General features: G+C 41.8%; 1 protein-coding gene across 8 annotated transcripts in view; it reads right to left on the bottom strand.

Moving 5' to 3' along the window:
• tnk2b (tyrosine kinase, non-receptor, 2b) overlaps positions 1-16,628 on the bottom strand; it is a 66,514-nt gene that overhangs the window by 28,907 nt on the left and 20,979 nt on the right. For 5 of the 8 annotated variants that reach the window (XM_044220931.1, XM_044220933.1, XM_044220928.1 and 2 more), the window contains one exon: positions 7,576-7,791. The exons of 1 other annotated variant lie outside the window; for it this stretch is intronic. In XM_044220931.1, the coding sequence (XP_044076866.1) occupies positions 7,576-7,656 (81 nt within the window). In that variant the 5' untranslated portion in view covers positions 7,657-7,791. Of the gene's footprint in view, positions 1-7,575; positions 7,792-7,922; positions 8,034-14,388; positions 14,607-16,628 lie in introns of those variants that run through there. 2 more of the 8 variants (XM_044220926.1, XM_044220927.1) reach the window with 2 other exon arrangements.

The following is a 16,628-nucleotide window of genomic DNA, read 5'->3' as shown; positions in this document are numbered from 1 at the left end:
GTACAAACAGAGACGCCTGGTGACTGGTGAATATAAATCACAAAGGCAGCAGATGTCAGTGTCAGTGGGTGACTAATACTTTAAGTTACAGCTGAAAATAAAAACTAATTATCTTTACAAGACCAGCCCAGGCCACCGGACTTCTGCCAACTCCATCACTCTCTCTCTTCTCTGTTTCAGTCTTTTCTGTCTTTTACCACTGCAGCATGAAAGTCCTAGCCTCACCCTACTCCTCCCTATCCTTCGCTCGTTCATTAAACCCCTTCTCTTTCACTCTGCTCCACCTCTCTCAGTCTCCTCTCCCCCCTCCCCAGGGTCTGGCCAACCCATTGCATTTTCTCCTTTATTTGGTGCTGCCTTTTATTTCCTGCCTCTAATCCTCCAAAAATGTTATCTCTCTTCCCCTCTGCTGACTATAAACAAACCCTTTCCAGCTGCTTTTCAGACCCTCAGTAGCAGCGAGCCCACTCTCATTCTGTCTCTTGCCAGACACTATTAAGCTTTTGGTTTTCTAATTTCACAGGTTTTTGTTCCCCCTGCTCTTTGCCTTTCTTTGTTCTTCACTAGTTAATCAATCTATTCAGCACTTGACTTGGTCTTTTGCTTTTCACTTTGGATATTTTTCTGCTCCCTCTGTCTCTCTCCCCCTCTCTCATTCACCGCCACTCTCCTCTGCTTTTAATTAGGAAGCTTTGTGTTTACTAGACGAAGGAAGGGAGGTGAGCAGACGGTGGAGTCACGGAGGGGAAGGAAAGAGAAAACAACTACAAAATAGGGATGTTGTCATAAAATGTCTGACTTTAATTAAAGACAGGACGGCCGACACAAGAGTATGTGGTGCCATGTACTATGGTTTTGTTTATGAGTATGTTGGCGTGTTAGTTTGTATCTATGTGCCTCCATTCACAACAAGACTAGTAGTGTTTAATGGCGTTTTCACACCTATAGTTTGTTTGCTCTGGTCCGAATCAGGTAAACTTTGTTACCCCCTTGGTTTGGATCGAGGTCTCATCACATTCCCACCACAAACAAACCGCTCCAGAGTTCATTTGGGACTGGACCAAGACCACCCCCTCTCAAGAGTGCCTGGTGTGGACCAAGCAACCACACCAGGACTAGCTTTTGATTGACAGCTTTCACATCAACCCAAATGAACTGTACTAGCTGGGCAAACGCACCAGGGTTCGTTTTAACCAGACCAAACAGGCTAGGTGTGAAGTTAGTTATCTGATTTACTATGAAGTAAGCTGACCCAGGAACAGTCATTCAAAAAAGAGCTTAGGAGTGCATTAAGATTGTAGTGTAGTATTTCTCTGAATATCTGTCGGAAGATCATAAGCAACTTATAGTTATGATCAAAGAACATTGAATACATTCGATCCATTTGTCTAAATGACACACTTTAATCAAAATGTCATTATAAACATGACAGTAACAGTCATTAACCTAGATTCATTTATCTCTTTTGCCCTAGTTCATTGTAGTCCAAACTCATTTTGGTCTGGGAAAAAAATCCACCTCTATGATGTTAAAAGAAGTAAAGCATGCAGTAACAAGGAACAAAAATGGCTCTGTGTCAGGTGACAAAATATATTATTACTGTACATGAGCTAGGGCAACGCATATCAATACTACGCCTTCACTAAAGACTGCACCTGTGTAGCCTACCTATTGGGTAGGTAGATTTTTTTGGTTCTTTCACTGTATTTTATTTAACAATCATATCGAGCTTCTAAATCAAGTGTGCAAGTTATCCACGCCCAAAGAAATCACACATACTGCTACAATGCCCCAACACTCCCTCACATACAGTATGTTGCAGTGCCGGCAGTATTCTTCTTGTGCTTTCACAAATGTTTCATGAGAAATATCTGAGAGGGCTAGCTGGCCCACTGTCCGTTATTTCAAGAGTTTAAGTGTGGATTCCTCGTGGGCTCGTTCAGCCATCAGTTGTCTCATTCTCACAATCATTCCGACGCAGAGGTGACGTCATGATCATCATCTGGCCCTAAATCATCAAGCACATGGGATGTGACAGGACAAGAGGGAAAAAAATACCCTTCTTCGCCCTCTTTGCAATCACACACACAAACTCACTTGTTTCACTATCCCCGTGGGGGACAGTCAGTGACATAATACTTTCCCTAGCCCCTTACCCTAACCTTAACCATCACAACTAAATGCCTACCTTTACCCTTACCCTCACCCTAACCTAATTGTAACCTGTACCCTAATACCAAGTCTTAACCCTCAAAAAGCAGTCTCTACCCATGGGGACCTCAAGTTTTGTCCCTATGGGTTGGCGTGCATTCAGGTGAAAGTCACCACCGGGATATAAGAACATGAAACACACACAGCCTGGAAACACAACTCCCTGAAGAGTTATGCCATTAATGGCATAAAAATTCCCTAAAGTCTACATGATGTCTGCTGAGAGCTCTTTTTAACCTTAAGATTGCTAACGTGCTCCGGGAAGGAATGGGTCACAGTAAAGTCAACTTTACTGCTATGACAAGTAGGAAAACAATGTTTGCTTAAGTATGAAGTGAATGAAACAGATGACATAAAATGGCTCACATTCCTCAAAATCAGCAGCTGGACAAAGAGCCTGTAACTGATTCTTGAACTTCTGCAGTGCTGAGTTTAAAATGTGTACACTAGCGAAAATAAGCCTTTTCAAGAATGAACATCCTATAGGGAAAGAACTGATTCTCAGCTACACAGGTAGGCGTGTGTGTGTGTGTGTGGTCTGACTTAGGCTACCTTCGGGGACACATTTCAGACTAAAGACCAGTTAATTGGGGACGGCTTGTACAACTGGGGACAAAAGCTGTGTCCCCAATTGGGACAAAGCAGATTTTTGGGGGGTCAGGTTAGGTGGTGTGTGTGTGTGTGTGTGTGTGTGTGTGTGTGTGTGTGTGTGTGTGTGTGTGTTGCGCTGCCTCAGGGCTCATCTGCAGCTGACAATAAGGAAGGAAAGGTGACAAGGAAACACTTAAATCACTTCAGACAGATCATGGGCAGGAAAAAAAGGAGGAATCATGATGGTGACAGTGGAAGGAATGTTTAGTGAAGTAGGGAGCTGAATGTGTGACAGTGCAGCATTTACCGAACAGTGTATGTAGAGCGTCAAATACCCAAGTTACGCTGATGCTTTGTAGTTTTAAATGAGTGGAAGGAATGTGTCACAGTCCCGTCAGCTGCCTAAGGAGATTAGACCAATACGATTAATGGTCAGTAAGCAGACCTGCAGCTCCACTGTGATACCACTAGGTAGCACCAATCTTATAAGTTAGCATTCCTCTGGGTGGATGAGGTCAATGTATGTTGATTGCTATGTAGATTGCACTGTATTAATAGTGACACGAAGTCTGGGGACAACGGGGGAACTATCTACAGTTATTGTTAATGTTATCCCCTCACTTTAGTATAACGTAATGTATGTTCCCTATGTTCGTTTTCAACTGTTGAGGTAACTCAGTCGGCACAGAAATGAGTGGCTGAGATGTTCAGGAATAGAGACGCACCTGCACGCAGACAACCAGAAACCTGGATACTGTTCTGATTATGTATACAGAGACATTAAAAAAACAAGTTTCAAATCTTCCATGTTAATGCCATATCCTGAAAATGATCAAAACCAGCACAAGACTCAAAACCGGGATGCTAATGTGCATGTATATTTACTCACTGTTCATGCCTCTAGCTTGGTTTCTGATGTGGACCTCAGTTCATACGAAGCTAACATAGTTTGCCCTGTTAATTGTTACATATGTGGTTTGTTTCTCGTGGACAATGAAATTTGGGTAAATAAAACTCTACACTGTGAGAGCACACTCTCTTGTGCCTGACTTGCTGGGTCCCTCACACTTGCAATGCAGCAGCTACTGTAGGCCTGTCCGGCTGCTCCTATCTGGCCTTCATCTCCCTCTCTTTCCATCTCCCTCTTGCGTGTATGCACAAACACACACAGTAGTATGACTCAGTGGCAACTGGAATATGAAAAGGATGCTAATACCGCAAAGCCCAAGTTAAATGTCTGACTGTGTAGATTGTATTATCGTGAATTGACATCAAATTAGTGGCCTGCTGGCTAATAAGATTATAAAGAACAAAGCGCTGTGTGAGGTCTGCATTATGTCCTGAGTACTGCAACACACACACACAAAGCTTGATTCTGTAATATGATGCTCACTGTACACAGACACAGGCACGCAGAGGCATGCACTCACATCGGCTGGATTCACACTGACGTACAGTGTTGGGAATTAAGTTAGCTTAGTGGATACGGGTGGACGCGCTGCCAGTGCATTTCTAAAGTAAGTCGCAACCTTTTGGTGGCAAAACATCAATCTGTGGTTTGGTATTAGTTGCCAGAAACTGGCAGAGCAGAGTGAAGGAGTAATAGAACAAACAACAGTAATCCCTCTTACAACTGTGCAAGCAAAATACCTACACACACACACACACAGACGATGCCTCTGACGGAGGCCTGCATGCACAGACAGACAGAGATGCGTCATTCCTGATCTCACAGATAGAAACCCTCTGCCAAAGTCTGGCTTTTACGTTCTCCTTAAATCCCTTCACCATCCACAGCACCTCATCATTCAGTCAGGAGCGGAGAGGCGTTATGTAGTGGTGGGCGGCGCCGTTAAGAAAGAACCGACTGTGGGAATTAAAACAGTTTTGGATACAAACAGACTGATTGCAGGCGAACACAGAACATATGTGTCCCCTTTTGGTAGATTGGCCATATGCATAATGCCAGACTACCAAAACCCCCACTAAACTAATACTTTCTAATGTCACCTCCACCCTGAAAAAACACCCATCCTAAGCAGTCTCTTCTTTGATCCCCTAAAGCAGGTTATGAGGGGAAAGGAGGTTGCTAGTGAAAAATGTCGGTCAAATGTCATGATTGACCTCCTACAGACAGTCAATAGCATGTGAGCCAAAAATCTAGCACAGTGTGTGCTACAATGAGATAAATGGAGAATATTTACTGTTCCCATTAAAAGAAATACACCAGATGCTCATCAATGTATGCTGGTTGAATCCCTTCATGCTCCAAAGAGGAAAAAGCATATCAGATATAGATCTGTATTAAGGATAAAATGGTTGCTCGGATAAAACAATGTGTATATGTATTTGAAGGGAGTTTGTAACCAGAAAAAAAAACTTCTCTCTGTTCTCTTTTTCCTTCTTTGAACTGTTCTCTTCCTCTCTCTCTTACATATCTGTCACTCGGTCTCAGAGCTTCTGATGGAGATGGCTGCATGCAGTGTGTTGGGGTTGTGCGTGTTCAAACCAAAAAACCGCTGTATTCAGCACAAAGCTGCAGCTGTAGAAAGAGAGTGATCTGATTCAGCCCCCAGTAACCCGGACAGCTGCAGTGTCCACCGGCTTAACTCTGCTGAACTAGCACACAGACCCTAAACGCCACACACAAGTCAACATTCATGATATTTAAACTGTAGCACAGATCTACACATTCATCCACCCATCCATTTTTTATATCTGCTTATCCTGTGCAGGGTCGCGGAGGGCTGGAGTCTATCCCAGTACACACCCAGTAGAGCCGGGTGTCGTTTGAAATCTTTTGAGACTAGTGCCGAGTTTTGGTACCGTTTTTTCTGCAACCCCCTTTTTTCATTTAATAAAAAAATACAAACTTCTCAAACCTTAGATGCTCTCTGAACACAAGCTGCCATAAAAGAACTTTGCCTAATTAAAACAATAAAATACACCCTAAAACCGGGGAAATTCTGAATTTAATCAGAAACAGTCCAGTTCAGGCTTTGCCAGCTTTGGGTATTTGACAGTTTTCCATACTCAGTGCCACAGTCAGCACCAAACAGTATTGAGGTACGAAGCCTAGCCCAAAACTAAAAATCTAAAAGAAACACATAGTATATCATTATTGTACATGTAACACAACACAGGTTATTATTGTTGTAGATTTTTTGGGTACATAATGTGAATGAACATACTCACACAAAAAGCCATACACAGCTCATTCCATTTTCACTTCAGCTTATACAGGAATCTTGTGCAAACCAAACAAAAGAAACAGTTTCCAATATAACCCAACCCATACTGGATTTTTGGGGCGGACACATATCAAAATTTGGGAGTTTAAAAAAACGATATATTGGCAAATTTTTTTAACATAAACACACAATCTTGATATGGATCCCTTACATTTGTTTTTGTTTTGTCTTTTATTGTGGCCACGATATGTACTGAGTGTAACATTTTACAGTTGAAAAATCAACTTGTCAGTGCTCTTTAGTGGACAAGTAGTTTGGCATTTCTGTACTGCAATTTCTTGTTATTTATTCACCGACATACACGATAAGATATATCTGCATTAATCGGCCGAAATATCAGCCAGGCTAGTTTACTTAATTGAAGTGTACGTTTTTCGAATCCAGCCGGGAATTTGTATGTCATCCCCTTCTCTCTTTGCAAAATTTCCCGTCTGCCTCCCTACAATATGCTTCCAAATAAAGATTTTAAAAAGGCAATGACAGCATAGTGGCAATGGCATTGCTGGCCTCATCCAAGCCAGGCCGGTCAGTACATCACAGGGTTTGTGAAAGGATGCGGGGGTTTGCGGAAGAGGTGGGAGGGTATAAAATGTCATACTTTGCCTGTCACCGAGCTCAGTCAGCAGCACCTCATCAATGATCTCATGGCTCTGCATTCAATAACTCAGCACACACATAGGCGCTGGCCTTGTGTGTGGGCGAGAAGCGCTGTGTGTGTTGTGCATGTGAGTATGTGGTGGTTGAGGAGGGTGACAGTGACATACGAGTGTAAAAGAGCTGGTTCTAGGAGATAGGAGATCTATGGTACGGAATTGTATTTACACATTAGGTCTTTTTTCACAACAGACATTTTTACTTGTAGCACAGGTGTTACTATTAACATCAACGATGGCTCTGTTTTATTCAAGCGTCTAGTAAGCCATGACCGTGAGACAATGAGTCAGCATGCACAATACCAGGACCCTGAAACTGAAGCAGCTAAATGGAATTCAGCCATCATTCATTTTATTATTTACACCAGTGCTTTTTCTACAGTGACATGTCAAAATGTCTTCTGTGAAAAAGACTTATCTCTCAAAATAAATGACTGAAAATAATACTGTGTCTCCCTGTGACACATGGTTTGAACGCCTGTTTGACTGCCTAAAGGATATCAAGCATCGAATGGCTGGTAGCTTCTTGAAACTAAACAAGAGTTAAATGGAAAGATTCATTGTTGGATCCCCAGATATTACTTAAAATGTAGCTTGCGACCTGGGACCACTCTCTGGTAATGTCAAACCCTACATGAAGAATCTTTATTGTTAATGCAATCTAAAATTTATTTTGTTCAGTGAGAAATACCCCTCCCTCGGAAACCACCACAACAAAGTCTTACATAACCTCACACCCTTTCATTTGCCTTTAACAGGATTCATAATACCTGCTGAAATTGCTGCTCACTGTTCTATCTGTCATCCATCTTTGTCTAAAGCTGTGTGGCAGGATCACTACTATAATCAAGAAAACTGTAGAGGTCTACCTCTTCGTCATCGCTGGGCAGGCGTTGGTAGTGAGGCTCTGACGTCTCCTGCAGCCTCTGATATTCTGCCGTCTCCCCCATGGTGGGGCTCCAACACCCGACCGGTACCTGCCCTGGGTTACGTGTCCTCAAAGTCCTCAAATAGCCACAGCTCCAGTCAGTGAGCAAACCCACTCAGTCAGTCAGTCGGTCAATCAGCCAGCTTCGAGGTCTGTGCTGTCATTAGGAAGACAAGTACAGTATTCTGTCATTCATAGTACAGCACTGCATTATTTCAGATAGCTGAGCACAATGTTTCCAATCATTTAAATAACTATGCTGTCGCTGTACACCTCCAGTACTCCCACCTTCATTGTCTTCCTCATTTAAGTAGAGTCAGCTCTCCTTGAAAATGGCCGGACATTGAGTTCCTCATGTTCACACAGTGATAACAGGGCTGCGCTCACTGACTGACCTCTCTGTAAAAACACAGGTGCTTATCTTTATGGAAATAGGTTTTAGCAATGCTTTCCTCTGGCAATGCTGCAGACAATAATTCTTGATGCAGAGTGAACACAGTCCCTATGTTTTCATTGTTGTGTGCAGTCAGGGATTCTTCCTCTTCTGAAGAAAAATAGAAGACAATCCACACGTACAGTTTGTCCTTTTCACATGCCAGTGGCTTAAATCTTAAGGAAGCATCCGAGGTGTGAATCTGATCATTCATTGATCTTTATTGTCCCCCTTGACAAGGTAATCCCATGTCTAGAAGCTACTGCAGTCAAGATGGATAGTTGGGAGGATGCAGCCAAGGTGTGGCACTGGAGGTGACAAATCCGGCAGGCTCTATTTCTGTCGTCCCATCTCACGCCACAGTAATCACCTCTACCCTCAATCTCTCTCTCGCTCTACCTCACTCATCTCTGCCATCACCATCTATCTCTCCAACTGCTCTTGTTCGCCCTGCCTTAGAGCTCTCTCTCTCTCTCTCTCTCTCTCTCTCTCTGTGTGTGTGTACCAGGCATCACTCCAGCCAGCTTACCTCCTCTCACTCATCGCCAGGAATGAAATATCACAGCAGGGAAAAGATTGTGAAAGAGCTGTTTTTCATCAGTTTTATTTCATCCTTCCTTTGTGTGCTTCTATTTTTTTTCCTTGAGCAGCTGTCCAAGCAGACTGGCAGCTCAGCTCTGACAATCACGATTAAAGTCTGGGAGGATTTTTAACGCTGCTTTGTCCTAAATGGACTTCCTGATTGCTCGGTTGATGCCTAATCCCTCGCTGTTGTTGTTATTGTTTTTCCCCTCCTCCTTTCAGTCCCTCACCCTCTAACTCGTTTTCCGCACCCCTCCAATTTTTTATTTTTTTTTTTCATTTCAGCCCCGGCTCGATGATTTGGTGAGTGGTCGCCTCCTCTATTACCGTGGCAACATCAACCCATCCCACCTCCTCCCCGCTCTCCTGTGTCCTGTAGTCACGGCGATTCAGTCAGCTGTGGTCCTGACAGAAGCAGCCAATAATGGCGAGGCAGGCCAACAGGGGAGGGGGGAGGAGAGACGATGGCAAGAGGCGGGGGAGCCCTAATGAGTAGAGTTAATCCTCCCTCTGAGACGGAGAAAAACACGGCCATGCTGCTTTGTGTGCGTGTGTTTGTGTGTGTGTGTATGTGTGTGTGTGCGCGTCAAAAGCACCTCTCCACTATAGGGAGGGTATGCAGGCCATCTGGATACTTGCTGAGTGGACATCTGGATGGAGGGGAAAATAGAATAAAAGAACCATGTATATATGTGTGTGTGTGTGTGTGTGTGTGTGTTGACACTACCTCCTGGTCTTTCCCAAGTGGTAGTGTGACTAGCACCAGCTCTGATGCCACTGAGCAAATCTTTGCAACACATCTAAATGACAGCTCGTGCTCATTGACTCATACGTCTTCTTTTACACCTCTCAGTCCATGTCACTCACTCTTTCTTCTTCCCTCTTTCCATTCTAAACACTTGCCTTCTTTCCTTTTCCCTCCTCTCATCTCATTTGTGCCTTTCCTCTCATTCCCCACCACCCTTTTCTTCTCCCTCTCTCTGAGTACTTTCCAGTCCTGTTGATGTCCTCAGGCCGGTTATTTGCAGCCCGCTGAGCAACATTCGCATTTTGCTCTCATTCCTCTGCCTCTCCTCTGTTCTATTGTTGAATCTGCTCCTCTGGAGGCCGGCTGTCACACATGTGAGCGGCACGCAACATCGCACTGTAAATACACATGCAACATGCACTCACCTCCACACAAAAGCAAATGCATACGCATCAACGACCAAATATTTCCACAAAACAAACAAAAAAACATGTGCATGCATGGAGACACAATACAGAGAAACATAGAGGCCTGAATTTCTGCATTTACCACTGGACATAATGCTGATTATATCTATAAGTTTTGAAGGCATTGCCAGCAATCCCAATCAAATTCCCTCTGCATTAAACAGTGCCCCCTCCGTTTCTCTCTGTTATGGATATTCTGGTCTCTGGGGTATACTGTTGTGTTGTCTCCTCCCTCTCTTGCAACTAAATCCCAAATCAATGATCCTTATTGGTCAGGCTGGCCACTGGAGCAGCCTATCAGATCTCTGAGTGTAAACCTCAAAAGGTTTACAACCCCACTTTGCCTCCTACCTCCTACTGCACCAACCTCTCCGACACTCCCATTCCCTCCACACTCTGACAATTTATCCTTTATAGTTTTTCAGTTTTTGATGAGAAGTGACAGAGCGGTGGTTTGGACGCTTAATACAGTGTGTGCGGGAAGGGGATGTAATATGCCACAACACAAACTACGACCTCAATATTTAGCATAATTACACATACACAAACAACAATAGTATACACAATCTTACACTACGGTATTAAATATAAAATGCACAAGATAAAGGTTACAAAGAGCAAGGTAGCAGAGAAGATGAGCAGTAGGGGAGAGAGACAGAAAAGGGACATCCTGGCCAATTGAGGCCATGATAAATGGAGCAGGGCTGAGCTGTGGTGTCATGTGGGGTCGCTGCTACTCACCGCCTCCCCCTGATAAAGCTAACACGCTCCATTACAGACTGTATGGCAGTTTCAGAGACTAGAGGGCGAGGCTGAATAGCATAAAAATAATTACGTGATCATACAATTTGTTATCCTGCATTTTCCCTTTGCATTAACAATAAAACAATAAGAGCCTGATGCCCGTTTTCTGGAATAAAGCAATATATTTTGTAGAAGGAAAATGCTGAATATGCAGACATTATGGAGTCACGAGAAGTATGTCGACATGTTCCTGCCTCAATGAGCTTCCATATTTTGTGTATCTTGCATAACATCCTTAAATATTTTGCATAAGGAGTTGTCTGTACTACATATCTGCTCAGATAGGATGTCTTAATACTCCTCTTCTATCCTTCAGAGCACATCAGAATAAACTCAATAGAACTCAAGTTGCTGTCTCAAATTTTCCTCTCTTTCTTCCTTTTTTATGGACATTTCTTCCCCAATTTTTTGGCCAGAAATTCTGATTTATTTATTATTTATAATTTATGATTTATTTATTAATAATCTGTGAATCATAGCAGCAGCAGAGGGAGGAGGACAGAGGACAGGAGGAGGGACTGATACTGACTAATATCTGTGTTCTTCATTCTTTCTAAACTTCACTCAGTGTTTTGATGTCAGGAATATGATTTATTTTATTGACATTTTAGATTTGTTTCCAGTGAGATATATTGAGTTTATATAGTGACTTTGCTGTTATAAACTCTGCTGTTGCTGCTCTAGAAACAACATTTAATTATATTTAAAATATTAAATTGAATCCTTTTCTTTTATAAAAGAATATATTTTTATAAAAAAAGCAATTATTTAGTAATGAAAAAGAACCGATAAGAGTATAGATAAGAGTAGTAATATCGATAAAATCCTAATGATACCCCTCTCTAAACACAAGTTTAACACTACAATTTTTCAAAAAACACCAATTTTATTGTGGACCCACTCAATTTTCCTGGGACCCACCCGAGTGACCACCTGTAGGTCCCGGGGGACTCACCAAGCTGAAAACCTATCAACACCACCTGTATATAAATATGAAAAATATTCCCCTCATAAAACGTCCCTCACATGTCAAAATCTAATCTAAATTAATCTTATTTTTGACAGAAAATGTGTGTTTGTCATTACCTTCTACTTTAAAAGTACACATTTTTTTAATTAGTGAGCTAAATACAGACATGCTGGCTATCAATAGGAAAGTGCAATAATTTTTTTTGGTTACACTTTACTTAGATAGTCAGCCTACAGACAGTTTATAGAGTATTTGTAACATTTCAACAGCTTATTAGTTGAGATTCAACAATTCAACTGTTTCACAAATAAAGTTTTGGTTAGGTTTAGGTACAAAAAACATCTGGGGTAGGGTATGTTCATGAATTGTCACATATACTTTATTGATATACTATTCAACTAACCAGACTATTCAAGTAAAAGGGTTACAGTTTTTTTCAATAGACCTCATTTTTTCTTACTAGGTTATATTTTTTTGTCAAACATGGCATCATATTTTCCCACTGTTATCAACTACTCACCACACCTTCAACTCTGACCTCTCTGCTTTATAGGCCACATTTCACACACTCTCTCCTCCAGAAACCTGGAAAATCCCTTTAATAACCAAATGCTGGGGCTTCAACCTTTGACCTGTAAACGCCTTCTCTGTCCCCGTGATGGAGAGCAACAAGAAGCAGAGCAGACAGGCTGTGGGTGTAACGGTACAGTGTTCCCAGCCCAAACATCGCAGGCCATTAAAACCCTCCCTTTAAGAGACCGTTTAGAGACCTTAAAGACTAAAAGGACTGTGGACTCCTGGGTCCCTCCTGTCTCTTTACGACTGTTGGTGGGTAGACCGCAGGCTCTGGGGGCAGCAGTAAGCTTTTGAACAGCAGCTGGATGAAATCCCTGATGTCTACTACTGATTTGGGGCTCATAGGGTGGAAAGATAATCAGGGTAGTAACGGGACAGTACAGCAGAATATGGTGTATCTGTATCTACGTATGTGTGCGTGTGAAAGAGAGAGTGTCATACCTATGTGGAAAGTATAGCATTTTTTTTTTGGAACTTCAACAATATTAATATATCATTATATGATATGTAATGATTAGACGATTATAGGACTAATCAACATAATTTAATCTGTTGAAGATTTTTTTCAATTAAAAAGATACTTTCTTTCTTATGCGGACGAATTGCTAGCTAGCTAACGTAGCGAGGCTTGAGTGGATAACATCAGCTAATTCATCCAGACTCCCGGGGATGACCTGGCTGGTAAGGCTTGATGTATGCAGGCGCATTGTCGGCAGGCGCTGCGGGGCGGCCGGATACATGCAGCGTGGCTGGGTTGTAGCTGGCTGGCTAACCATAGCTTGCTTGCACGTTATCGCTAGCAGAATACAATCTGAGTTGCTATGTTATTTGGCTACCTTGCCAAATTACTCCGCCAGCTAATGTGATCCATGATACTAACTTGTATTAACTATGTATTAAGACAAACGGTGTTGATCTTAGCTAACAAGAAATGATGTAACAGTACAAAGCAAAAGGTATATAGCGATTGCTTTCTACTAGCCAAGAGTGATGCAAGGCAAGGGCGGCCAAGTAGCCAACTGTAACCTAAGCTAAGCTGGGGTTGGCTGGCTGAATGTGGCTTGGCTGCGCGGTGTGGGTCTGGCGTTGGTTGCTTCGTGGTGTTGGCTGATGGGGTGATTTGCAAACAGCAAGCTAGTTAGAATCATGGGGCCAATGATCCAAATAAAATATAGGATCATTACAGATAGTAACGTTATTCTATATATGATTGTAATTTATTTGACATGTTTCAGTGTTCATTTCAGCATTCAGTCTCGTGTATGTCACTTTTGGCCGATGCCCAGGATGACGCTGACTGCAGTCCACTTAACGGCCAAAGGTGTCATTATTAACAAGGGTTTTCTGAAAGTTACTTATAGAACCTTTAACTGATTAATCTTTTAGTCTAAAAATAATGATAAATGCTCATCACAAGTTACCATAGCCCAAACTGATGCCTTCGATGCCTTTTTGTGACAATTTATAAACCCAACGATTAATTGAGAAAATAACTGGCAGATTAACTGATAAAAGAAAATAATCATTAGCTTGCAGACCTAAAGAATAGTCAAAATCGATGCAGCAGTGGCTGAGATATTATATGCTAACTGAGTGTGGATGAAGCTCCAAAAATACAGGATCCTACACTTCCTGTAATGCATAATGCATTCTTTCATTAGACCCTCCCTGCCTGGCAAATGTGCACATCTTGCTAACTCCACTCCCCCAGTTGGTAATGCAGATTTTCTGTTAAAAAATGTGTACTCTTCAAGCCCAAGCTGAGATATTTTCTCATATTTGACAGAGCTCCTCCAGAGCCACAGAAGACATTATACAACTGATCAGCTCCCAGTACTCCCAGCAACTAGTAAACTGACATTTTTGTATTAAATCAGTGGAGTGCCCCTTTAATTCTGAAGTTGAAATTTAAAAGAAAACAAGACTCGGGCCAGATCCATCACACTGCCTCTCTACTCTCAAAGAACCATGACTCTATTAACACAAATATCCAGTTATCAACTCATCCTGTACATCCACTTTGTATACAACATCTTGTAATTTAGCCAAAGAATGTTTTACTGTTAAAGGAAAAAATAATTTAAAAAATCACTTAGAACCATACAGCAGTCAAACTTTCATACATCAAAAGTCTGTTTCTGGAGCTGTAGGTGAATTTTAAATGGGTTACAGACCTGTTTCTTGTGGGACTCCACATGAATCCTTTACACAACCAATTTGGGTCCCCAACACCTAAAAACATCCAATGTAAAAGAAAAATTTCTTCTTATAGGTCACAGTAGCAACACCCACCCACAACTTCTGGTCAGAGATCAAATCTTGTTGACTTAAGCGATGACTTCACCTCACTGAGGGTGAAAAACGCCATGCTACCAAATGATTCACTACTGAAAAAGAGACATTAAGATTGACCAATGACTCTGCTACTGTGCTCCCGGGAAAATGTAATCAGCACAGAGAAAAGGTAAGCCGCCAGTGAGGAAGCTGATGTAACTGTGGTCAGGGTGTGGACTGTGGTGAAATGGTGCAGTAGCTCCTTCCGCATTTCTGTTCTGCTTATATTTTTACCTTTAAAAACACAACACCAGTGAGCTAATATCTGACTGTTGATCCACGTGCTCAGTCAAAACTAAACCTCTTTTCTCTCCCAAAATCCTCGCCATATGCTGAAAAATCTTAATAAGATTTTCAAGCACAAACGTGACGTTGCTGCTGCCACCTGATTTCTGACAGGGGTCACACACAAAAATGTTTTTCAACGTCCATAATACATTAATCCACAACCAAGTTTATCTTGAACCCCCCCAACTATGTTCACAAAAGTTCAACACAAGTATATACCGTAAACTAGGGCTGCAACAAAATGAGGTTTATGGCTGAAACAATTAGTCGATTGACATAAAAATTAATTGCAAACTATTTTGATATTTAATTCTTTTAAGTCATTTATCAAACTCAAATGCCAAACACTGCAGCTTCTCAAATGTGAACATTTGCTGCTTTTCTTGTTTTGTATCATTGTAAAATTGAATATTTTAAGTTGGTCAGACAAAAAATGCAATTTAAAGATATAACCTTGGGCTCTGGAAAATTGTGACAAGCCTTTTTCATACTTTGATATTTTATAGTATAAAAAAAAAATTAATCGATTCACTGAAAAAAAAACAAGCAACAGATTAATTGATAGTGGAAATAATTATTGCAGCCATAATTGTTGCAGCCCTAACTATTTTCACTATCAATAAATTGTCATTTTTTATTATTATTCAATTAATATATTAGTCTATAAAATGTCATAAAATATAAAATACTCGTAAAATCTCAATCAAAATTTCCCAGAGCCCAAGGTGACATTACACTGGACCAACAGCTCAATACCTAAAATATTTAATTACAATGATATATAACAGAGAAATGCATCAAATCATCACAGAGAGAAGCTGGTAGCAGTGAAGATCTACACTTATTAGATCAATTATTTTATCCATTTATCAATTCATTGGCTCTGACAGCTCTGGGGATGGGGTGAACATAAAGACAAATTGCTGTACTACTGTAGTGGGATTACTAAAGAATCACATTCTGCCTTTATATCATAGTGGTTGCCTTTTTATCAAGAGTTAAAAAAAGACCATGTACAGCTTTAGTAAGTCCAAAACTGGAAACCTAATGAACAGGATGTGGTTGAAAGAAACCCATTAGGCTCAGTTGGGATCAGTCATGGTTGGGCACAGAGTCAAACGTCCTATTGGCTTCCATTTACTGTAGAACACACAATATTTCACACTGAGTTGTCATGAGAAATATTATCCTTAACAAATCCTCTCACATCACCCCTTTCCCAGAAAGATTTCCACTTCGGCTGAATCAGAGATGGACAGGCACGCTGAACAAATCCACTGCGGACAGAGGTGTGTGAGAGAGATGAAAGAGAATACATGTGTGTGTTTGTGTGAATGTGACAGAGTGCGAGAGACAGATAGACCTCCATGCTATATAATCCTCAGCTCTCATGCTGTCTTTCAAGGAAGTGGTGAAGGGGCACGTGAATGTGTGTGGTGTTGGCTTTCCCCTGTCCCTCCAGGCTAAACAGGTGGGACTTAAGAGGGTGATCTAAAGCCTGCGGGGCAACACCGGGCCATGCAGGGTAGCAGAGGACAGGAATAGGGGGACAAGAGGACAGGACGATGGTCCCACTGTCTCACTTAATCTGTGTGTGCGTTGGTGCCAAGGTCACAGGTGATGAGGTATGCAAATCATCAGAAGCTAAAGCTCTCTGTGTTTCACTACCATCTGGGTGCCTGCTCATACATCATGCCAGGGGCTTTGTGTGTGTGTGTGTGTGTGTGTGTGTGTGTGTGTTTGGGGGGGGTGACATTGAAGTGACACCGAACATACTAACTCATTCACACCC

Source organism: Siniperca chuatsi, linkage group LG13, assembly GCF_020085105.1.
Source record: "Siniperca chuatsi isolate FFG_IHB_CAS linkage group LG13, ASM2008510v1, whole genome shotgun sequence".
NCBI classification, from domain to species: Eukaryota; Metazoa; Chordata; class Actinopteri; order Centrarchiformes; family Sinipercidae; genus Siniperca; species Siniperca chuatsi.
Note: the sequence above shows the minus strand (reverse complement) of the source record. Positions and strands in the feature narration are given on the sequence as shown.